Below are 24,036 nucleotides of genomic sequence, written 5' to 3'. Positions count from 1 at the left end.
CACTGAGTGGCACATCATTCTGCCAGTGACAGGGATAACCGGGAATCTAACATGGCTGGAGCAGAAACCCTAGATTGTGAGCATCTCCATTAAATACAATTGGACATTTCTCATCAATTTGCACTGCTGGGCTCTGGAGTGGAGGGTTGTGGGATGAATCCCAGGTGGGGGACACTACTGTTGTACACTGTAGGTAACACTTGCTTAGTGCTCCAGTCAAAACTATAAATGGGTAACTATGTCAATTTTGTCACTCTGGTTCAGGGCATCTGCCAATAAATAATCTGGAAATACATTAATACTTAGATAACATTGGATCTGATCTGCAGTTACAGACCTTTAGAGAGCTGATTGTAAATGAAAAACCATTATGACTATGTATTGGCATGGTATAATTTGGCAATTTTAGCCTTTCAGTTTGACTACAGGCACCACTTAATAGAAATAACCTTTAATAGAAATGTAAAGCCATTATATGCAAGGCCTTGGACCAACAATTCAGCTTCCCTTTAACAAGCAATGATTAGAATGCAACACCCCCCACCACTGGACCCTTCTCTAAAGAGTGGCAAAACAAGCATCTGTGGCTGGCAAGGAAAGTTTATAAAACATTTCTAGTACCAATATGACAGCATCAGTCATTTGACAGCCCCCTCTAGGGGCCACGGTTCTCACTGCAGCTGGCGGCTCAACACCCAGTGAGGGAAACGCATGGTCACATAATGTGCATTTTTATTAGCAGATGCTCTTGTCCAGGGCAGCTTACAATACATACAATTGTCACAAAGCAGGTCAACACAAGTCACAGTGGTAATTACATGTTATGAATGTCACATCCAGTAACCTTAATGCAATCTTACCAATCCAGTAAAGACCAAATCGGTCCAATTAGAGTGGCTGCAATTAGAGCAATTCAGCCTTACAGGGCTAGCAAGACATGTAGCACTGGGGAAAAATATATATATTTTATTGGGCAATTCCCTAATGAGTGCAACAGATTAAACATTGAAATGCCAAGGTAGCTCCACTGCCCCAGGGATGTGTCCATATTGAAGCACTTTTGGGGGTGAGGCAAGTGGAGTAGTTATCTATATTGTCTATTGTATTAATGACCATAAGGTATCACTGTTGTCTATTGTGTTCATTTTAAAATCATTTTTTCACTAGCAAATGTTAGCAAATATGGTGGTACATTTGCTGGATTGTTATGAATAGCCCAGCTTATCCTTGTAATTTGCTTCAATCTTAGCTGATAAACAGTTTTTAATCAGACCCTCTATAATAATCATAAACGATAAACTGATAAAAGTTTCATAACTATCAATTGCCGGAGACAAAAGGGGTTCCCTCAGCTCAAGAGCTACGGACATTTATATCAGTGCTGGGAACAGAGAATGCCCAACGCATGGAGCACGTGAAGCTCAGCTGTCTCGTACCAGCAGCTCAGGCAGGTTCCTGGGACCTCGAGCAGCTCCAGTCTGGGGGCCACAGCTCTTTAAAGGGGGGAGAAGAAATCCACAGCTTTCCAATTACTTATACAGCACTCAAGCCTCCCTTCTCCCTCTTCCCTTCTTCTGCTTTCTCCTTTGCCATTTCCCCTTCTTCTCCCTCATTTTCCCTTCTCCCTGGGGGATAATTTACCAGAATATGATAGGTGTTTTATAGTGATTTTTTTAAAACCTTTTCCTTCCTGTCCGACTGAGCATCAGGGGTGTAGCTTCAGGGGGACGGGACATGTGACCCAGTAGATCCAGTTGTAAAAAGGGCAGAACACCACCCCACTGGGGCAAAGCGGCAGTACACAGGCAACGGTGGGCACAGACACCCGGGGGGCAATGCAGTGAAGGAAGACGCGTCACACGGCCCTCAGTTCCACAGTCCTTTATTGGATTGCTGCTACATGAAGCACATGACGGCAAGCCCAGCTAGCACACGGACTCCGCTCCGACTACACACGGGCACAGGCTCACACAGCACAGCACAGACAGCACGGGGCTCCGCTCACGGTTATATATTTATATATATATACTGTATGTACACAACCGACCATTCTCACGCACACGCACACGCACCCCGCCCACGCACACAACCCGTCACGGGCACCGCGTGCTCTGCGACGCACACGAACGCACGGGGACAGATGGACGAAGACACACCGGCAACCACACACTCACACTCACACACGCTGGACACTGGACACAACGCGACTCTGGACACGGGACGACACGACACTCGACTCTCGCGCTGCAACGGGGACGCTCTCCGCCGCACACACACACTGAGACACTGAGATCGGATTCTCTCCCTCCTTCTCCCTGTGTGTGTCCGCTCTTAGTGTTGCATCTTGTGTGTGAAAGGTTCCCTTCACTGGAATGATCATTATATCCCTCCCATTTCCCACAAGGATACATTTTTCTTGGTCAATTCCTCACCCCCTCCCACTTTTTTCTCCCCACCCCCAACTCTTCAATGTATTTCACAATTCTGTCCTTTCAGCACCTGTAGTTGGTCAAAGCTCTGCTCTGCTCCACTCTCTCTCTCTCTCTCTCCGAGTATCTGCCTCTTCAGACACACTGGCTCATAGCCTTCACGTACCCCCCCACACTCCCTCTCTGCGAGTCCCACACTCTCCCTCTCTCCCCATCTCACCCCTCGGGACCTCCAGGGCAGAGTGAGAGAGGGAGCAGAGACCAGTGAAACGTGGGGGGAGTCCAGCGTTACCGGGGGTCCGGCTCACTCCGCACCGATCGGAAGACGGGGATGTGGTGTCCTGCCCTCCGATCGAGGGAGGCTTACAGAGCAACGTCCCGCCGGCCACTCCTGGAATGCGTGGAGTATCGTCGTCCGACGAGAGGAGGGCGGAGGGCTCTCTGATCCGGGGCGACCGTCCGATCGGGTGCCAGGGTGTGGAGCTCCTCCAGCGCAGGGACGCAGAGGGGGCCTCGGCGTGTGGCGGCAGTGCCTCGTGCGTCTGGGTTCGACTGTGTCTGGCATGTATGCGCTCTGTTCAATGCCCGTGTGTCAGTGTGGGGGTTGTGTGAGCGTGAGTCGGGGGTGTGTGTGTGTGTGTGTGTGTGTGTGTCTGTCCTGTGACTCTATCAGCATCCCATTGCGTGTGTTGGTATCTTAGTGTGTGAGTCGGTGTCTCAGTGTGTGTGGATCTCTCTCTCTCTCTCTCTCTCTCTCCCCCTCCCTCCCTCTCTCTCTCAGACCAGCGATGCACGCCTGTCCTCGGGCGTCTCCTCCAGCAGCTGCAGCAGCAGGTCACCCAGCGGCTTCGCCACGGCCTGGTAGCCGGCCGCCGTCAGGTGCAGGAAGTCAAACATGTCGCGGGTGGAGATGGTGCCGTCCGAGTGCACGAAGCCCAGCCCATCCATGTCCAGGAACTGGGCGGAGCCGATGCGCGGCAGGGCGGCACGCAGGACGGCGTTCACCGCGGAGTTCTTCTCCCGCAGGGGGTTGGGCCGCTCGCCCCGGGGCAGCAGGCCCTGAGAGAGAGAGAGAGAGGAGAGAGAGAGAGAAAAAGAGAGGGGGGGGGGGGGGGGATTAATCGTGGCCTGGCTGAACCAAAACCGCAGACGCACTCGGACGGACAGCGGCGGTCACTCACCAGCACGACGATCTTGGCCTGCGGCAGGCGCGAGGTGAGCAGCTGTGCGATGGCCAGGATCCCCCCTGCCACCTGCTCGGCCGTGTGCTCGTGGTTGTTGGTTCCCACCCAGACCACCACCACCTGTGGACGGAGAGCATTGCGGCACTAAGCCCTGTGGCACGATTGCCCCGAGTACCTCACCCCAGCGCAGTCTCATACTGCCCACTGCGTCTCAGACTGTGTCGTGGGCATCAGTCCTCCAGTATACATCCAGCCCCACCTCCCTCAATTCCCAGCACACTCACGAAATGTACACAAAACACAGAAAATATATACCAATATCCCGCTAACCATCTGAAACATCTGGAAATGGTTTCTCCCCCCCTCGCTCTCTCCCCGTCCCTGTGTCCCCCTCTTGCTCTCTCCCCGTGTGTTACCTTGGGCCGGATGTTCTCCAGCTCCCCATTCTGCAGTCTCCACAGGAGGTTGCAGGTGGTGTCTCCCCCGATCCCGAAATTCAGAGCGTGGAGCGGAGAGAAGAGCTCCTTCCACACCTGCACACAGAGCCGTAGTGAGTAGAGCACTCCCTGTACACTGACACACACACACGCATGCACGTTGTACACAGACAGACACACACAGACACCCCCGGCCTGACCCCTCACCCCAGCCTCACCTCATATTGTTGCAGGAGCTGCACCATGGAGTCTCCCACGAACAGCACCTCCGGCTCCTTATCCTTACACTCCTGGACAAACCGAGTGTGCTGAGAGACACGAGGCAGACACACAGAGAGGAAACAGGATAGAGACAGACACACACACACAGAGAGGGAGAGACAGGATGAAGAGAGACGCACACAGAGAGAAAGAGAGGGAGCGAAAGACAGGAACAGAGACACAAACAGATGGAAAGACACAAGCAGAAACACGCACAAGTATGAGAGAATAAACAGACAGACAAGAAACAGAAAGTACAGAGAAAACACAGACGAGACACAGAGGATTAGAAATTAATTCAATTAACCGTATCAGCCCTTTCCGTGATAAACAAGCATGTGTCACTGACTTGTGACGGTATCCCATGGTCCTTTACAGGCCCCCAGCCTAACCCACTTTACCCCCCCCCCCAGAAAAACTTGACTTCAGTGAACAACAGACTTCAGATTTCAAGCCACGTCCGCCCTTTATATTAAAATATTAATTAAAATGCTATTAACAGCCACCGCAATGCTGCCCTCCCATACTTCCTTTTTCTGCGTTTCAGCTTCACAATGAATCAGACATTGACCTCGTCTGGAAAGGGGCTCCTCACTGCCCACTGTGCCCAGTCTGCTCGGTAAAAGGGTTGGGTGGGTCCACAGTGGGCAGTGGGTCCCGGGCCAGAGTGGGTCCAGTCTGTAACCCCCAATGTCTCACCTGGGCCATCCAGCGGTCGTCCCCATGCACGTCCTGCACCGGAGCAGCCACAGCGGCCGGGTTCCCCTCCTCACTGCTCATCCTGCCTGCTGTAGAGAGAGAGGGGCCACATTACACACTGTGTCATCGCTGTGTACTGCACACTGTACACCAATACTACACACTGTGTCATCACTGTACACCCAATAAAACACAGCATCATTACTGTACGCCACACAGTGCGTCATCACTGCATACCGCACACTGTACACCCAGTACTATGCACTGCGTCATCACTGTACACCACACACTGCAAACCCAATACTACACACTACGTCACCACTGTTCACCCAATACTACACACTACGTCACCACTGTTCACCCAATACTACACACTACTTCATCACTGTATACTACACACTGCATCATCACTGCACACCACACTATGTCATCACTGTACACCCAATACAACACACCACGTCATCACTGTGTACTATACTTTGCATACACACTAGAGTACAAACAGTATACTACACACAATACCAGACACTTTTGATCACACACTTTAAAGCATGCACCATATATACAGTATACTTCACACTATAGTGCACACTGTATACCAATCATGGTATACTCACTGTATCATTGTGTACCATGCACAGTATACACCCCGCACAATCACTGCACACTGTACATACACTGTATATACACCACAGTGTCTGTAGACTGTATCCATCAAACCGCAAATACACTGTGTAAACAACGATCCGTACACACACTGAACTCACCCCATGTACACTATACACCACAAACATGCCCCCTGCAGAATACCAGCAGAATGCACAGCTATACATACACACACACAGTCCAGTAAGTGTGCACGCCAGGTGTACACACTCCCCCAGGCGTATTCCCTGTAACACCGTGTGTGTGTGTGTGTGTGTGTGTGTGTGTGTGTGTGTGTGTGATGCAAAAGGCTTGTGCGTTTCCCATCAATGCGGGAGACAAAGCAATAGCCCGCAGGAGGAGCACATGACGGGCACAAACAAGGACTCCTTCACACCGGGAGACACCTCGTCACAGCCCCCGGGAGGTCGCTCCTGCACGGGCTGCTCCGCGGATGGCTGCTGCTGTCGCGGGGGGCGGCGGTGGCTCTCCCGGAGGGGCTGTGGCTCTCGTCCGGGGCGGCGCGACAGCCCGACGTGCGGCGCAATCACTGCAGAGCCTCCGCAGCGGCACCGTCCCCCCGCCCAGCGCCTCGGTCACACCCGCTCGGAGAGCACGTATCAGCCGCCCCCCAAAGCCACCACCACCCCCCCAATCCCCGGCCCAGTCCTGCCCGGCTCGCCCGCTCACCTGCCCGATCCTGCCCTCGACTCTGCCCGACAGTCCGCCCGTCTGTCCCCGGAGATGCTGACAGCGGCGGCGCTGTTATTGTTGCTGCACCGCGTCCGGGTCGGTCCTCCCCGTCTCCCCGTCTCTCTCGATCTCCAGTCCCGGCGGTTCCGATCGGGGCGGGCGGCGCAGGGTTTCCCGGTGTGTCCGCCGGTGCTCCGTCTCTCGACCGTGGGTCTCGGCTCCGAGCGATCGCCGCGATCTGTGATCTGTGATCCCGGGTCCCCGCCTCCCGCTCTCCGCGCTGCGCCGACTGCACTGGCCCCCCGCCACTTCCGCTCCCACCTGCCCGTCACCCTCGCCCGGCAGGATGTCCCGCCTCCCGCCGCTGACGTCAGATTAATCAGGCCGTGTTGGCTGCGTCTCTCTCTCTCTCTCTCTCTCTCTCTCTCTCTCTCTCTCTCCCCTCATTTTTCTGCTGCCGTTACGAAGTTGCAGAACTCGGGAATGCGGTGCCTTTTGAAACGAGAGAAGCAGGGATCCTCCGCACATATAAACACGGGTTCACCAACTGCCAATGCAGACTCAATATTCCACGTTACTCAACCATGTTTTATAACCATATTTTACTAACCACTCCTATCTCTTAGAACCCTATTATTATTGTATATCAGGGGTTTTCAAACCGGTCCTGGAGAACCCCCTGCCCTGCTGGTTTCTGTTCCAACCTAGGTCTTAATGACTTAATTGAATGCTGTATTGCTTTGTTAGGGCAATTAAGGTTTCAATTAAGCAATTAAGACATCAGTTGGAACAAAAAACAGCAGGGCAGGGGGTCCTCCAGGGCCGGTTTGAAAACCCCTGTTGTATATCAATCTATATAATTGAACCATTTAAACCAGTGGTTCCCAAACCGGTCCTGGGGGACCCCCCACCCTACTGGTTTTTGTTCCAACCGAGCTGTCAATTACTTAATTGAACCCTAATTGAAGTAACAATCTGCTTAGATTTTACTTTTTAAATTGTGTAAGAAAATAGTTGTTTCTTCAATACGTTTTTTAATATAATTTTATACTTAACTTAAAACCCCTACTGTTTAAAATAATTAAAAGTCTCTGATTTAGGAAATTATTAGTTCAATTAAGGGTTCAATTAAGTAATTGAGAGCTCGGTTGGAACAAAAACCAGCACGGTAGGGGATCTCCCAGGACCGGTTTGGGAACCACTGGTTTAACCCCTGCGTTTTTGTGATGTCCCCACTGTCACTGAGCAGGCCGTGACACTGACACTCACATAGGTTTCTCCCTATCGGACACTAACCTGGCTTCTGACCCACTCGTTAGGAAGCCAGGTTCTGATTGGTGATAGATGGGGAGCTTTCCTCAATTTGTGTCGTGGACTCCAGTCAGAGGAGGCTTTCAAAACGTTGCTCGATTGGCCTCAAAACTATTTCACACCCTGCTTCAAAAACAAAACACACATTGCAGGGATGCAGTCTGACGAGTTCATTTTTTATTTTATGTTTGACAAATAACAATGTATCCTATAGCTAGTGTTTGAATTACACTTCTCCTCCCAAATGTCCACCAACGTTTCTTTTCTTTCCGAAGTCCAAACCTCTGCTGTCTTGTCTTCAATTTTTTTTTCTAGAAATTTACTTGACCTAAAAATGTATTCCAACAAACACAAACAAACACAAACAAACTCCAACAGACATATCACAGCAACCCAACACAACCCAGCGGCGTTTGTTGACGTTTGTTGGACACTGTTGGGACAGTCAGAATTGGCTTGAAAAGAACATGTTTGAAAAGATAACTTATATAATTTAAGTTCTGATTGAAGTAATTTACAGTAAATGGTACCAAATACAGTGGCTCTCAAAAGTATTCACCCCCTTGGTCTTTTCCACATGTCATCGTGTTACAACATGAAACCAGAATGGATTTAATCAGGAGTTTTTGCCACTGATCCACACAGAAAATGTCCAAAATGTCAAAGTGAAAATATAATCTGCAAACTTTTCTAAATGAATTACAAATACAAAACAGAAAATAATTGAATGCATAAGTAGTCACCCCTTCAGTCAATATCTGGTATCAGCCATGACTCTCTGTGGATCCGTCTCTACCAGCTTTGCACATCTGGACACAGCAATTGTTGCCCGTTCTTCTTTGCACAATTGCTCAAGCTCCATCAAGTTGGATGGGGACCTTCTGATGAACAGCAATTTTCAACTCTTTCCACATATTCTCAATTGGATTGCGGTCCGGGCTTCGACTGGGTCACTCCAGGACACTGAGCTTTTTGTTTCTGAGGAGGGCCGGTCCTCAGCCTCAGTAGGGTTGTCACTCCTGCAGAGTCTCCTTGGTCTTCAGCAGAGGAGCTTTGACTCTGAAGGGAGCCGAGCCAACCCCAAGGACATCGTCACCCTCCACAGAGACTGGAGGCACGAGAGGATGAACTTGTGAAGGGATCAATAAGAGGAGGCACTTGTTTACAGTAAGAGAGGCAGGGGTCGGGGACAAACTACCCCAGCAGCTGCATATTCCCTTCAATACGAAATCGCCTGAAAGTGTTCCCTGGGATTTTGCTTTTGATTAACATATTATGATGATTAATTTTGTTAAATATTTATGACAAAATATGACATTTTATTTAGATAACGGAATACATACAATCTTAAATAAATATGATTCATAGACATCTTCATGAAATGCCAAATATGATGATGAATAATTAGCTAGTTTGATGTAAATAACAGATTATAACAAATGGTAATTTATATGTTGACAGTAAACATTGCATCTAATAAAATTGATACAGCATGATTGGAATATTTCTTCTTATTATTATTATGTATGGTTTACGTAGAATGTTCGACACTACAGGGGTAACGCCGTCACCACATCAAATCATCTAGTGAAAGGAACGAAGGTTTGGGAGAGGATGAGACGGGTCTACAGGTGTCGTGTGAGCAGGTGTGTGTTCAGGAGGTGTGCACGGTGGGGAGACCTCACAGGCAGCTCAGTCCACCCCTGGGGGGGCGAGAGGGGAGACAGAGACGTCCGGGGCAGGGCGGGTCACACCTGACCGATGCAGACGAGGCCTCTCAGTCAGGAGCTGTGCGATTGCCCTGCTTGGTTTTACTGCTCTTCTATTCAACGTTATTCCTGAGGCCCCCCACCCCTGTGTGGCCAGTGTAAAGAGCTCCGACCCCTGACCCCCCTCTGCAGCCCTTCCCAGCCCCGATGACTGGCAGTATTGAGTTACGGCTTTGAAAAACTTTTCAGAAATCAAACTTTTCTTTCTATTCAAGGAAACAATCCACCTGCATCTTTACCACAGTACTGTGATCTATGCCAGGGGTTTTCAAACCGGTGCTGGAGTTCCCCCTGCCCTGCTGGTGCTTGTTCCAAGTTGGTGTTAATGACTTAATTGAATGCTATATTGCTTTGTTCGGGCAATTAAGGATTCAATTAAGCAATTAAGACCTAGGTTGGAACAAAAACCAGCAGGGCAGGAGGAACTCCAGCACCGGTTTGAAACCCCTGATCTGTGCTGTACTGCACAGTATCTACAACAGTATGATACTCTGCACCGCAATATGCGGGGACACCGATGCGCCGTGTCCGCGGTGACGCAGGGCGGCGCTGTGGCCCCCCGACGGCCCCCGTGCGCGCTCCCGATGACGCTGATGACACATTCCTGCCAGCAGGGTGCGCGCCCGAGGAAGAGAGAGAAGGAAGCGGGGGATGAAGGAGGAGAGGCAGAGCACCGCGGCTGCCCCACCCCCTCTCCTCGGACCGGGGCAGCGCGGCGCGGTTGCCAGGGCGACCGCATTGTGCTTTCGGGGGGTGAGGTCATTGTTACGCCGGCCGTTGCCGTGGCGACCGCCGGGAGGGGGCGCTGCGGCGGCGCGCGCTGTGCGGGGTGACGTAGGGCGGGGGCGTGCCCGCGCCGCGCGCTCTGCGGGGCCGCTTGTTGTTCCCGCAGAGAGGAGACAAGATGGCGGCCGTGTCGAGCGGCGCTGCAGCCGGACCCGCAGCGGCCGGGATCACACACTCTCCCCGACCCTCCTCCGCGGCCATGGGCGCCCAGAACCGAGCCCAGGCGCCCGCCGGGGTCACACACGTCAGCCGCGCCGCCCAGGCCCCCGGCGGCATCTCCAGCGCCGGCCACCTCCCGACCAGCAGGCCCCCCCCGGCGCGGGTGGGCTACTACGAGATCGAGCGGACCATCGGCAAGGGGAACTTCGCGGTGGTCAAGCTGGCCACGCACATCATCACCCGGGCCAAGGTAAGCGGCCGGCGTGGGGCGTGGGGCGGGGGACCCGGCGGCGTCCAGCAGCGGGCTGTCATCGCTTCGGGCTCCCGACGCAGAGGCAGAGCCGCGCCGCTCTCTCTCGCACTCTCTCCCCTGGCTGTCAGGGCCTGTGGGCCGGGGGGACGCTGCCAGCCTAGCGCTGCTGCGGGGCCGCCGGCGGAGGTGTCAACAGACGGGACAGTGTGAGTGACAGCGGCCTGTCAGCGGCCACCGCGGCCCGGGCAATGAGCCCAGAGCCGGCGGGGCAGTCGGGGAGTCCGCCCGGGGGGTATACACACTCCACAGTCCCGGGAGAGGGGAGCCCGATGGGGCAGGGTGACTGGGGGCAGCCCGGCTGGGGTTGATGGGGGTTGTGTGGAGGACAGCTCTGTCGGGTCTGATGATCTCGATGAATCAGAGGGAGGCCGCTGAGAGGCGGGTTCAGGTGCTGCAGGTAAAAGAGCAGCGATGACGGAGGCCGGGGCTGTGGAGCTGTCACTGAGCCGCAGCGGCACCCGGGTCGGTGAGGCGGGCAGCGGGCAGATCCGTCTGTCTCTCCCTGTCAGTCTGAGCTGTGGATCCGTCTTCACTGTCCTGACGTCGCAGTTACTCGGCAGCAATCAGCCGATGTCTTGGATTTTTATTTTGCTCGCATCAGCGTTTAGGATGTGTTGCTGCTGCGATACAAATATGCGGGTCGGTGTGTTGCGGTGCGCTGCACATGCGTGTGTTGTGGGTCTGTGCGTGTGGGCAGTGAGGTGGCGCACAGCGCTGCTCCCGGCCGGGCTGCTGCGGTCACGCATGGATTAATACACTTGTCAGAGCCCGTGTGGCGGCGCAGTGGATGATGATGGATGTGTGTCCGGCGCTGTCCACACTGATCCATCTCCCTGAGTGAGTCCTGCGGGCTGCCCAGTGCGAGGGAGGGCCTCGGTCTGTGGTTCCCCCTCGCAGGACCCCGGAGGAGGCTGGCTGGATGTGTGGCACAGGGGGGGCTTCTTGCCTTGATGTGTGGACTCGCTGTTACTCAGCTGGCTTGACTTCTTCACTACACCTCCGCTGCTATGGGAGCCCACGCTCACACTGACATTACACAATGCTTGCACATGCCTGGGCTGTGCAGACACACACACACACACAATTGCCCTCCCCCCTTCTGTGCAATTAGAAGAATCCCTGTTGTTTTATGAGCATCCTACAACTGACCACCCAGATACATACTGTAGGTATAAATACACACACGCATTGGTGTGTGTCGTACCCTTATTGAGTTTTTGACAGACTCGGACCTGGACAGCACTTCCTCAATCCACCCCTCTCCTCCCGACAAATGCAGCCGGCCCAGATGTGTTCCCAACTTTGGAGCACACCTGTCACTCACAAACCATAACCCCCACCCCCCAGTACCCGATTGGCGATGCTACCCCCTCCCAGAGCCGCCAGCCCGTCCTGGGCTCTGATCTGGGGCCGCGCTGTGTTCACCAGCACTGCGCTCCTTCACAAGGCACGCAACATGGATAGCCTAAGCCCGTCCTGTTTAAATCCGTGCTCCTCTTAAGCACGCTGGCCTGCGATGGGGGCGTGCTGTGTGGTAATCCTGCGGCCTCGAGTGCAGCCGTGGCTTTTGTCTTGGGAACTGTCTTTTGCCACACTGTTGAGTTTATTGCATTGTTGTTTTTTTTTCCTCTTCATTCTAGATTATGTAACAGTGATGGTTTGGAGGTTTGCACAGTGATTGTTTTTTTCATTTTGGTAACCAACAGTTGAGAGCTTTAACTGTGTGTTGTGTTGTTGTCTGGGAGGAAGACAACAGACACACGAATGATAACTGAAGAGTTATTGAACTCCAGTATTGTGTGAGGCGCTGTGCTGTGTTGTGTGTCGTGGTGCAGCAGTGTAACTGTCCATGGCTCTGTGCCTTCCTACTTAGCAGTACAGCAGTGTGTATGGCTGTTTCATCCTGTGCGACAGGGTAACGCTGCGGAGTTGTTTTGTGTGTAGTCCGAGGGGCAGACGACACGCGCTCACACGCGGACAGCGCAGCGCAGGTGTCAGTGCCCTGCTGGAGCGGCGCTGTGGGGACTATAGGGCCCAGACTGGAGCTGGCTCTGCAATCTTGGCTCTTAAATCCCTGGTTCATTTTCATACAGTTCCTTTGAACAATTGAGAGCTCTTATGTGAACAACAGGAATGAGAGTCGTAAAACACATCCATCAAGAGTATTTCCTGTAATAAAAAAAGAAGAGCTGGAATCTTTACCAGGAAATCGGTTTTGACCACCATGACTTGAGAAACCCCTTTCAAACCTGTTTCCAGTCCACTGATATTAAACCTGAATTTTCTTCCACGTTTCTCATGCCAGGTATGGTCCTAGCTCTCTGAGCCGGGGGGTTGTGACTGTGTGGTGATGTTGGAGAAAGTATGTGAATAACATCAGAGAGAGCAGTGCTGCTTTGAGAAGGAGCGAAGCTGATCTGGGATTGTATGCCAGCCTGTGTGCTGGGCATGGCCAGCACTAACATGCTCACTTTCCAAACACGGCCGATGACTTATGCTCAGTGGCTTAAGCGTAGGATTTGTACAGCTAAGTGATTTTGTAGCTCCAGATTGGAAATGTGACCTCCCTCGCCAAGGCCTTCCAGGAGCATAGTTGCCTTAATGAATTGATGATCCTTGAGTGACCTTTAACCCCTGCTGCCGCACTGTGGCGCTCCGGGTTCAGCTTGTGTACCAGTCTGACCTTTCATGGGGATCCTGTCTCACCCTGTGTTGACAGGTGCCACAACTGGTTGCGCCGATCCTCTTGTCTGAGACGGTTCTGCCGCGGGAGAGTGAAAGTGCTTTGGATAGTTTGTTTTGTTTCTTTTTCTTTTCTTGCCGCATCTCTCCCTCCAGCCTCTTGTTTTCCTCCCTGCATGACGCCTGGCTGACAAAGTACAGCAGTGCATGTGGAGGTGCCCACGTGTGCAGCCGATAAGGGGCGAAGTTTAAACGACTGTTAAAATTAGAAATGGAAAGTAAACCGCTGAGGCAGTAGTGCGAGGTCACATGCGCTGGATGGGAATCGCCTTCCATTGGTGTTATTACAATTATTATTATTAGAAAACGATTGTGTGCCAACAGCCAATCAGCTTCCAGATCTAGCGGCTTTCCCGCAGTTAGTCCACAGTTGTAACTTCAGCATGATCCAAAATCACTCGGCCTCAAAACCAGCAACTGCTGCGCTGTTTCAGATCCAGACAATCTGCTCCCTGCCAGCTTGAGTTAAGCCCCGCCTCCAGCAACACGTTCTGGCGGAATACCGCAGGGACTAAATCCAGATCAACTATAAGACAGACCTCCAAAGCAATCGCCATTAAAGTGAATAAGGATTTATTTTAGTCAAATAAAAATAATAATTTATGTACGAGTGTCGTTTTTTCTAATCAAATTACGTTGGAAACTATTTTTCTCATTGGAGGATTACAGAGAAAATCAGAATATTAAGGTAAATATAGTGTTTTAAGTTTATTATGAATCGTTTTCTGATAGCAATAGAGTCCTCTCGATGCAGCTCTAACGTTTGATCGATGACCTTGACTAGTCGCTGTCATGTATGAAAACGCTAGAGCCGCATCGCCGGGCTCTATTGTTTAATTATCATATTCAGACCCTTTGGGAGTTGGATATTGTTAGTGAGCTCATCCACCACCTTTCGACTAGGCCTGGGTGATTGTGCTCCTCCAGATCTGTCTTTCTGTAGGGAGAGGGAGAGCGAGAGAGAACCCTCCTACCTGGAGAGAAGTGTGGGTTGAAAAGCACTAAATAAATGCTGCCAGGGCCGGTCAGTTCTTTCATCTGTCTCTGCTTTCTGCCCTCTACACTGTTATCTGCAGCACTGCGCTACGGCACACTGCCCGCTCCTCAAGATACCAGCTCAAGCGCCCTGGGTTTCTCTCGCTCTATTACCTAGTTATTAAGCAAGGCTAAGGCTTTCTACGCATCCAACTTCAAGTTTCTTAAGTTTCCTTCGATCAAAGCATCTACTGAACATCTAATGTCCGTCCTGTTGGCTTCCATCGTGATTGGTGCTGTTCTTTTGAATGTGAATTTGAATTAGAACCACCAGAGCAAAACAAATACCAGAAGAGTTACAAGTTCATTTGAATAGAATGAAATCATTTAATTCAAACAAACTGTTGTTTGGGTTCTGCCCTTCCTCCATTATCCAAGGTAACTGACAGTGATCACGGTAGGAATGTGCCCGATAAACAAGTGTCCCAGCGCAGAAGTGTGATAAGTCCAGTCGATTATATAGGACAGTTCCGCTCAGTAAGGGCGGAAACAATGTGGAAATGGAATGAATGGAGGTCAGTGCAGGTCAGGGGAGTGGGGCCCACTGTGGCTGAGAGGTGCTGAGAGTTACTGTCCTGCTGGAGGAAGACCACAGGCATGGTCAGCAGAAGGAAGAGGACAAGAATTAATAGCACTTGGGCGTGGGCTTGTACCGTGTGACCGGCCGCCTGACTTCACCACGGCTAGTCCCGGGAGTTTGATCACTTTCCGTTTCACCCGTCGGGGGGCGAGCCGATGAGTTGGATGGCTCTCCCTGCAGCTGCGTTGTATAATCGATAGACCCCCTCGCGCTATTAATAAACCCGGTGTTGCACAGGGAGTGTGGGTGGCTCGATTGTGGCTGTGCAGGCAGGTAGGATACATCCAGAGGACCTGAAGGGCCCTCTTGAGCGGCACGGAGACCAGAACCACCCCTGCAGCAGCTCTGCAGCTCTCAGTCTGCGTGGGGAGGGGGCATCTGACCGCCAAGCCTTTGCAGAGAGTGTCGGTGTACTGGTGGCCAGTCTGTGAGCAAGTGCCTCCTCCTTTTGTGATCCAGTTTAGACTGGGAAGAGGGAAGTGTGCAGGGGGAAGCCTTTCTCTGTAGCGCAGTATTCTGAGGCCCATTTTAGGGCAGCGCTGTGCAGCCCTGATTTATTTCCCCATGGAATCCCCCCGTCATGGATTCCCAGAAGAGTGCGTCTCTTGTTCTGTAAAGGGCTGGGAAGTAAGACCAGTGTTTCTAGCAGCTGGAACCAGTCCAGGGTTGAATATACTTGTACTACTGCTTACTGTAGGGAGGGGACAGTGTGTATGTATCTAGTTTAGTGTGTAGTGTCTACAGTGTGTATAGTGTAGAGTTAGCGCACAGTGTTCAGTGTTTGTGTTCGGTGCAGTGGTGCAAAAAAACGCATGTGTGTTAAGTGCAGTTTACCATGCGTGTGATGGGTACAGCACAAGATACGGGCAGTGTGTTTAGTACATTGTGCGTGTTACAGTGTGCATTGTGTGTGAGCATGTGACTGTTACACTGGGTTCAGTTTTCTGTACTATTTTTAGCTCCCAGGGTATTTTTAGCACTGGCCCGGCTCCAGCGGTGCTGATGTAATATCTGACTCCCTCGTCACTACTCGCATCCTGAACATCTGGACTGACTGATGTTCGGACAGGGCCGACCGAGCGACCCCTCTCTGCAGGGCTCTCCCTTCCCCTTCCCCCCCCTCCGTTTCTCTCTCCACCTCTCTGTCCCTCACCTCTCATGTTTCTGTCTCTCCCACACATCTTGTTGGAGATGAGACCTCTGTGCTGCCCTTCGGTCCTGTTGGGGCTTTGATTGTCCTTTCTCGTTCTTCCAACTGAGGAGGAAGACTCTCGCTTGTAAGCCGGAGTGGGCAACGGGTTCAGAACTTCTCATGATGGCCCAGCAGGCTCTCTTTGTGTGTCGAGTGCTGCCCTTATTGAGAAGCGATGCTGCTGAAAAGGTCTTGGGGTGCAAATCCAAGACGTAACGTGAATTAACAAGGCTGATCCGAGCTCGAAAGCCAGGCGGGGACAGCCGAGAAATACGCTTTTGAAAGCAAGCGAGTGAGCAAGCCTACACACATCATAACAAGTGACGCACAGCATAACTCGCACTTCAGTTCAGACTGACATGCACAGCTGAAGTTCGACACCGTATAATTTGCTCTGACATCGTGGTCGGTCTGGAGGAGGGGGCGTGGGGCGGGGCGGGGCGGGGTGGGGGGGGGGGCAGGGCTCGTGGCGCCACCGGACAAGTAAAGGCAAGTTGGGACGCTCGGTAAAAAGGCAAACGTCGGGTAGATAGAGAAGGCGCGCTTGCATTACTTCACCGATTTGAGAGGCTGTTGAACACGATAGCATTTCGTCGGCCTCCCCCTCCGCCGGGATTAAAACTCCGAGGGCGCGTCCGGTGAGATCCGGCTCAGACAACACGCCGACGGTCACGATCTCCCATCGGTCACAGAACGAAGCAAGAAAGAAGTCAATTTCCATTCCGACTCCCTGAAATGTTTGCCTCCTCACACCCAGATTTACCGACAGCCTTCAGATATTATTGTCTTTTGCAGTTTGTTTTTCTCTCTCAGTTCATTTTTGTGGGCGATGGGTCACCCTGCCTCTGCCCACATCTTTCCGTCTCTCCCCCAGTCTCTGGGGACAATGGGGCGGCTCCTCAGGGCCTACTCTTAAGTCTGGGCCTACATGCTTCTATGGCCCGTCTGTGATCCTTAATTCTCTCCTCTTCTTCTTTCCCTTCTCTCTCTCTCTCTCTCTCTCTCTCTCTCTCTCTCTCTCTCTCTCTCTCTCAGGTGGCCATTAAGATAGTTGATAAGACTCAGCTGGATGACGAGAACCTGAAGAAGATCTTCAGGGAGGTGCAGATCATGAAGATGCTGAGACACCCCCATATCATCCGCCTCTACCAGGTCCGTCTGTCTGTCCACTCATCTGTCATCCTTTCTGTCCCTGTCCTTGTCTGTCTCACGGTCTCTGTCTGTCCTGTAGGTAATGGAAACCGAGCGGATGATCTACCTGGTGACAGAATACGCCAGCGGGGGAGAAATATTCGGTGAGTGGGGTCACAGGTCGGGGGTCATGGTGCTACCTGAGCGGTTTGTTGATTGTCGGACAGATCTCTCTCATCCTCCCTCCCTCCCTCTCTCTCTCTCTCTCTCTCTCTCTCTCTCTCTCTCTCTCTCTCTCCAGATCACCTGGTTGCTCACGGGCGGATGGCAGAGAAGGACGCCCGGCGGAAGTTCAAACAGATCGTGGCCGCCGTACACTTCTGCCACTGCCGCCACATCGTGCACCGCGACCTGAAGGCCGAGAACCTGCTGCTGGACCACAACCTGAACATCAAGATCGCAGGCAAGGGGCCCCTCTCCCCCCCACTCTCTCTCTCGTTCACTGTCCCACTGCCTGACTCACTGAATGACTGCCTGACTGTCCATCTCTCTGGCTCTCTCTCTCTCTCCCACTCACTCTGACTCTGAAATTCAAATTCAGAGTGCTTTATTGACATGACAAGTACAACTCTCTCTCTCTCTCCCCCCCCAACTCACTCTGACTGTCTGCTTGTCTGTCTCCCTCTTTGAATCTGACAATCTCTCCCTGACTCCTTCTTCTTTTGAATGTCTGCCCTCTCTAACTCCCCCTCTCTCTCATCTGACTCTTTCTCTCTGACTCTCTCTCTTTGGCTGTCTCTCTCACACTAAATGTCTCCCTCTTGCTCTCTGCCTCCTGTTTTGCTTTATCTCTCTCCTCTCTCTCTCTCTCTCTCAAATTCACATTGTGATGTAAAAGTAGCTTTATTTGTGAGATGAGGCTAAACCAGTTTTGCTGAAGCACTTGCAGAGAAGTCCAGCGCAAAAACTGCCGGACAGGGCAAATGGGCAATGCTGTGACTACCATCTCAACGTTTAATAGACATTTACACTCTTGAGTAGCATATCTCTCGGCCTGTCTCTCTCAAGTTCAGGTGCTTCACTGCCAAGTGAAACGAGTAGAAACACGCATTGCCAGAGATACAGAACATAACAAAATATACACAAACGCATGCTCACAATAAAAACAGACATTACGTAAATAGTGGAGTTGAGCACATCTATCCCTCTGGCTGTTTTCTGTCTTGGTCTCTGTCTCAGCGCTCTGTGTGTCTCTGCAGATTTCGGCTTCAGTAACATCTTCTCGAGGGGGCAGCTGTTGAAGACGTGGTGTGGCAGCCCTCCCTATGCGGCACCCGAGCTCTTCGAGGGGAAGGAGTATGATGGGCCCAAGGTGGACATCTGGGTGAGTGTCCCAGCGCCGCAGTCAATTTTAACTGCATTGAACAATACTGCAGCCCCCCCCCACACCTGACTCTACAACTCGACACGGTACCGAACTGCACTGTACTTGTCTGTACCCCACAATCACACACCGCACCCCACTAGACTCTCTCCCACTGCCGTGAAGCAATGTACACTGCACCCCCCTATAGCCCATCAATCTGCACTGCCCTGCACCCCACCAGAGCCCTGTCCTGCCCCCCGTATCGACCCCCATGTAACGCCTGCCTACCTGCCTCTCTCCGTGCAGAGTCTGGGGGTGGTTCTGTACGTGCTGGTGTGTGGCGCCCTGCCCTTCGACGGCAGCACCCTGCAGAACCTGCGGGCCCGCGTGCTCAGCGGCAAGTTCCGGATCCCCTTCTTCATGTCAACAGGTCAGCTGTTCTTCTCTCCTGGACTGGACACACTGTAGTGTGGACACTGGACTGGACACACTGTAGTGTGGACACTGGACTGGACACACTGTAGTCTGGACATGGCACTATACTCCCTGTGATCTATACACTTGCTCTACCATACTTCATACTGCTGTTTTTTTTTAATTCTAATTCATCTCACAATTACTTAATTGAACCTTAACTTCAATTAAGTAACAATCTGCTTAGATTTGACTTTTTGAATTGTGTAATAAAAGTTATTTTTTTTAAATAAATTTCGTACACAATTCTATACTTAACTTTAAACCCCTACAGTTTAAAATAATGAAAAGGCTCTGATTTAGGAAATTAGTTCAATTAAGGGTTCAGTAAAGTAATTGAGAGCTCGGTTGGAACAAAAAATGGGAGGGTAGGGGGCCCTGCATGCACCCCGGGCTCTCTGTGCCCCGCCACGCCCTGCTCTCTCTCCGCCCCTGGTCTACACACAGATCTGTTGGTATCATCGCAGTGACTGTAGTACAATAGTGTGTGTAGCGGCCACAGTCTGCTCGTACTGACACTTTGTGTGTGCTTGTGGGTGTATGTGTGTGTGTACAGACTGTGAGTACCTGATCCGACACATGTTGGTCCTGGAGCCCAGCAAGCGCCTCTCCATGGAGCAGATCTGCAAAAACAAGTGGATGAAGCAGGGAGACCCCGACCCTGAGTTCGAGAGGGTGAGTGTCCCCGATCACTTGACAACCCCCCCTCGTCGCTGCGGTGTGGCGCACACGCATGTTGACCTCACCTGTGTCCTTCTCCCTGCCTCCACCAGCTCATAGTGGAATGTGAGCAGGTGAAGTCGGACAGGCAGACGGAGCCCATCAACGATCAGGTGCTGCTGGCCATGGTGGAGATGGGGCTCGACCGCGAGCGCACACTACAGGTACTGCCACCGGGGGGGACAGGGAGGACTACAGTACTGTCACTGTGGGGGGACAGGGAGGAGTACAGGACAGCACTGGCACTGGGGGGGGGGCAGGGAGGACTACAGTACTGTCACTGGTAGGGTTGTCAAAAATACTGATACTTCGATACTACCGCGATACAAAATTTCAGAAACGGTTCTGAGCTATGCATTCGGTCATATCGAAGTATCGCAGCACTCTACTTGTTTAAATTGTGATTGCGTCTTTCACTTAACAAAAAGAAAGGCTTTTTGTCCGCATAGTGACACCATATGCCTCAGCTGGAAACAAAGAAAAGACAGACGATTGTAACCAATGGACCTTATTCCCGATCCAGTGAAAACGAGGCTCTGAAAGCATCAGTTCCAGAAGTGCGATAAACAAACGTGCATCACTGTTGTGTTCTAGCCGTGTGAGTGTTTCCCTTTATGAAAGATATAAAGCCCTTTCATTTCACAGATTTCCAGTAAGCAAACAAAAGGAAAGCCTGGAATATCACAATTGGCAGAGACATTGCACCACTTTCTGGTAGTATTTTTGTTCAATTTGGTATTAATTGGACTGATTATATTCGATGAGCTGGAACACTGGAACCGCCAAGATCTCGGGTTAAATACAACCACCGCACTCGCAAAATGTGTCTCCTTTGTGAAACAGCTGTTTGACGAAAATGAAAAATAAACAGTTGGATTAAACTTAACATTTTTACGTATGAACATCACACATTTTCACGGCAGCAACACTGCATTCACACTGAAAATGTACGTTGTTTTATTTTCAAAACCAGCGCATATAAACATGAGCAAACTAATAATACATGTTACACAATAAACTGGTGTAGAAATTGGTATGCACATCTGCTAGCAAACATACAATTAAAAAACATAAACCACTTATAAAAATAGCATACAAATAAAATATAATCTTATGCAATGTGAAAGCCCTTTGAAATGGGTTTGACTGTCTGTATACATCGGCGTACATCAATGCAGGAGCGCATTTTTCAACACTGCAGTGCATTTACCACAGACTGCATTTCAACAGCGCGAAACAGCGACAGCGTCTGTGTGCATTTAGCGACCTGGCAGTGTGTTTACTCCGTGTGCAGCGCTGGTGAGGGTCATCTTCAGTCCTGTACATTCTGAATTGTGCCAACAGCAGTCTAATAAACGCTAACAGCAGCCAGCGTTTCAGCGTTTCAAAATTATACAAATTATTTCACAATGACTATTGACTGTTACTACAACGAGACGGATTAAGCCAGTCACGGAATGTTGGCCAAAGAAATTACCAAAATATACACGAGTGTTATTAGCCACCTGCACTCTATTGTTCTGAAGAAAATGTTTGAATGGTTACTGAATTCTGGAAAAAGTTTTCTTAATACTATGATACTTGTGTTTACTGCTCTGGCCCATTTGATCTGGAGTGAAGATTGTGTATCTGTATGAAAGGAATGCTAATGTATGTTGTGTGTGCAGATTTTTCATATATTTTTGCGCGGTATCGAATTGGTATCGAGTATCGTGAAATTGAACTGATATCGTATCGAAGTTCAAAGTTAAAGTATTGTGACAACCCTAGTCGGGGGGGTGGGGCAGGGAGGAGTACAGGACAGTACTGTCACTTTGGGGGGGGGGGACAGGAAGGACTGCAGTACTGTCACTGGGGGGCGATAGGGAGGACATTTAAAGGAAATAATGTCGTTTTTCAGCTCCTTTAGTGCCATCGGTGTCCAGAGGGCTTTGTTGTTCTAGAATGACTTTTTCGTCACTGACTCCCTCTCCAGTCTCTGCACCGAGAGGAGTACGATCACTACAGTGCCATCTACAGTCTGCTGTGCGAACGGCTGAAGAGGCACAAGACCCTGCGCATCGCACCCCCGCCCGCCCGCAACGTCGGCTACCCCGGCATCAGCACCGTGCAGGTACGGGCCCCTGGGCACCTCTCACTGGAGCACCTCGCCTCCGTGCGTGTAGAGAAGTCCGTCGCTGCCAGGGCCGCGAACGGCTCCCACAGTGTCGCTCTGTCTGGAAGCAGCGGCTCCGACTTGTCAGAAACTCGGAGGCGCTGATTGGTCTTTGAATCTCTCGAATGGACGTGATCTCGAGTCAGTGATGGGGAAACACCCTCTCTGCCTTCTCTCTCCCTCTCCAGGTGGAGCAGCCGGGCAGCCAAGTCAGTATCACTGTCCCCCAAGTCCAGCTCATCAACCCTGACAACCAAATTGTGGAGGTCAGTGACACACACAGCCACACATGTGACACACACACGCACACACGTGACACACACAGGGGGTACCCCGGCATCATGTCTCTCAAATTCAAGTGGACATACCTCAGTAACAGGGCAGTGGGTACAATAAACACAGGAATTAGCCATTTTACATTTCAACACCTATTTAGAGACCTCTGTTCTCTCTCTCCCTCTCTACCCTTCACCCTCTCCTCCTCTCCCTATCTCTCTCCCTCTCCTCCTCCTCTCTCTCACCCTTTCTCCCTCTCTCGCTCTCTCTCCCGGCAGACGGACGGGGCAATGGCTCTGGACAGTGACGAAGGGGAGGAGCCGTCCCCGGAGGCCATGGCACGGTACCTCTCCATGCGCCGACACACTGTGGGCGTCCCGGATCCCAGGCCAGTAACCATACCCGTCTGTTTGTCTTGCTGTCCTCTGCCCGTGGACTTCAGGTTGCGTCTGTGTGCCCGAGTGCCGGTGCTGTGTGAAGGCTGCCTCTGTGTGCCCGAGTGTCGGTGCTGCGTGAAGGCTGCCTCTGTGTGCCCGAGTGTCGGTGCTGCGTGAAGGCTGCGTCTGTGTGCCCGAGTGCCAATGCTGTGTGAAGGCTGCGTCTGTGTGCCCGAGTGCCGGGGCTGCGTCTGTGTGCCCGAGTGCCGGTGCTGTGCGTCTGTGTGCCCGAGTGCCGGTGCTGTGTGAAGGCTGTGTCTGTGTGTCTGTATCCCGAGTGCCGGTGCTGTGTCTGTATTCCCGAGTGCCGGTGCTGTGTGAAGGCTGTGTTTGTGTCCGAGTGCCAGGGCTGTACCCATGTGCCGTGCTGACTGTGCGCTCTTTCCTGGCAGGACGGAGATGCCGGAAGAGATGCAGAAACTGGCACCCGGGTTCCCCCGCGCCGCGCCCCAGCCCCCCTTCACCCCGCTGGCCCCCAACGTCAGCCTGGTGCACACCCTGGTGCCAATGCAGAGCCTGCAGCCTGCCACCCAGCAGCTGGAGTACAAGGTGAGAGGGCAGGAGAGGGTCAGTGTGAGTGGGTGGGTGAGGGGTTGAGTGTGCGTGATTGAGTGGGTCAGTGAGTGAGTGTGCAGGTGGGTGTGGGTGGGTGGTTGAGGGTGTGAGTGCGAGTGAGCAGGTGGGTGTGTGAGGCTGTGGATGGGTGGGTGAGTGCGAGTGCGCAGGTGAGTGAGGACTCTGACTGCTGCTAACAGACCCCCGTGCAGTCACCACAGACCTCCATTACCTCCTCTCTCCTCCGGCACAGCCTCCTTCATACCGACCGTGTCAACAGCTGCTCCCGTATAAGTCCATCCCACCGAACCTCTCTGCAGAATCAGAATGATTTGAATATATTTTTATTTTCTTCTGCAGGTTTAATCAGAGCAATCCACAAACATAACCGCATCATCCGCCGTTCGGTTTAAAATTAAGTTCTCTGAGACTCCTTGGAGTATTTGCGTTAGCAGGAAAGGGATATAAGAAGCAGGAAGAAAAAAACAAGAGAATAAAGAAACCTTGTGTTTTTCTGCATTCTCAGAACTTTCTTAGAATTTTCAATTTTTACTTTGATCCTTTTTTTCAGTCGCTCAGTTCACAGCGTAATAAAAATAAAAGTTGTTTTCGTTCACAACAGAATCTTGTCTTCAGCTGTTATTGATACTGTAGCTGCGCTGTAGCCTGTGCGACTGACGCATTGCC

The 24,036-nt window shown here is 51.7% G+C and overlaps 2 protein-coding genes across 3 annotated transcripts in view; one reads left to right on the top strand and one right to left on the bottom strand.

The window, feature by feature from the left end:
• Positions 1 to 1,866: 1,866 nt before the first annotated feature.
• On the bottom strand, positions 1,867 to 6,648 carry pafah1b2 (platelet-activating factor acetylhydrolase 1b, catalytic subunit 2). The gene is made up of 6 exons (XM_066711089.1): positions 6,346 to 6,648; positions 5,011 to 5,099; positions 4,269 to 4,358; positions 4,030 to 4,146; positions 3,611 to 3,733; positions 1,867 to 3,488 (listed from the first exon to the last, which is right to left on the bottom strand). Exons 2-6 carry the CDS (start codon positions 5,089 to 5,091, stop codon positions 3,207 to 3,209), a joined length of 693 nt encoding a protein of 230 aa, XP_066567186.1. The 5' UTR covers positions 5,092 to 5,099; positions 6,346 to 6,648; the 3' UTR covers positions 1,867 to 3,206.
• Positions 6,649 to 10,292: 3,644 nt separating this feature from the next.
• The window catches only part of sik3 (SIK family kinase 3), a 31,631-nt gene continuing 17,887 nt past the window's right edge, over positions 10,293 to 24,036 (top strand). For both annotated transcript variants that reach the window (XM_066711076.1, XM_066711067.1), the window contains exons 1-12: positions 10,293 to 10,623; positions 17,271 to 17,387; positions 17,467 to 17,530; positions 17,668 to 17,829; positions 18,626 to 18,750; positions 19,039 to 19,162; positions 19,763 to 19,881; positions 19,980 to 20,090; positions 21,902 to 22,039; positions 22,270 to 22,347; positions 22,636 to 22,745; positions 23,187 to 23,343. In XM_066711076.1, coding sequence (XP_066567173.1) covers positions 10,333 to 10,623; positions 17,271 to 17,387; positions 17,467 to 17,530; positions 17,668 to 17,829; positions 18,626 to 18,750; positions 19,039 to 19,162; positions 19,763 to 19,881; positions 19,980 to 20,090; positions 21,902 to 22,039; positions 22,270 to 22,347; positions 22,636 to 22,745; positions 23,187 to 23,343 — 1,596 coding nt within the window. In that variant the 5' untranslated portion in view covers positions 10,293 to 10,332. The remainder of the gene's footprint in view (positions 10,624 to 17,270; positions 17,388 to 17,466; positions 17,531 to 17,667; positions 17,830 to 18,625; positions 18,751 to 19,038; positions 19,163 to 19,762; positions 19,882 to 19,979; positions 20,091 to 21,901; positions 22,040 to 22,269; positions 22,348 to 22,635; positions 22,746 to 23,186; positions 23,344 to 24,036) is intronic.

This window comes from Amia ocellicauda, chromosome 1 (assembly GCF_036373705.1).
Source record: "Amia ocellicauda isolate fAmiCal2 chromosome 1, fAmiCal2.hap1, whole genome shotgun sequence".
Taxonomy (NCBI): Eukaryota; Metazoa; Chordata; class Actinopteri; order Amiiformes; family Amiidae; genus Amia; species Amia ocellicauda.
The sequence above is the reverse complement of the archived record's forward strand: the minus strand, read 5'-3'. Positions and strand labels throughout refer to the sequence as shown.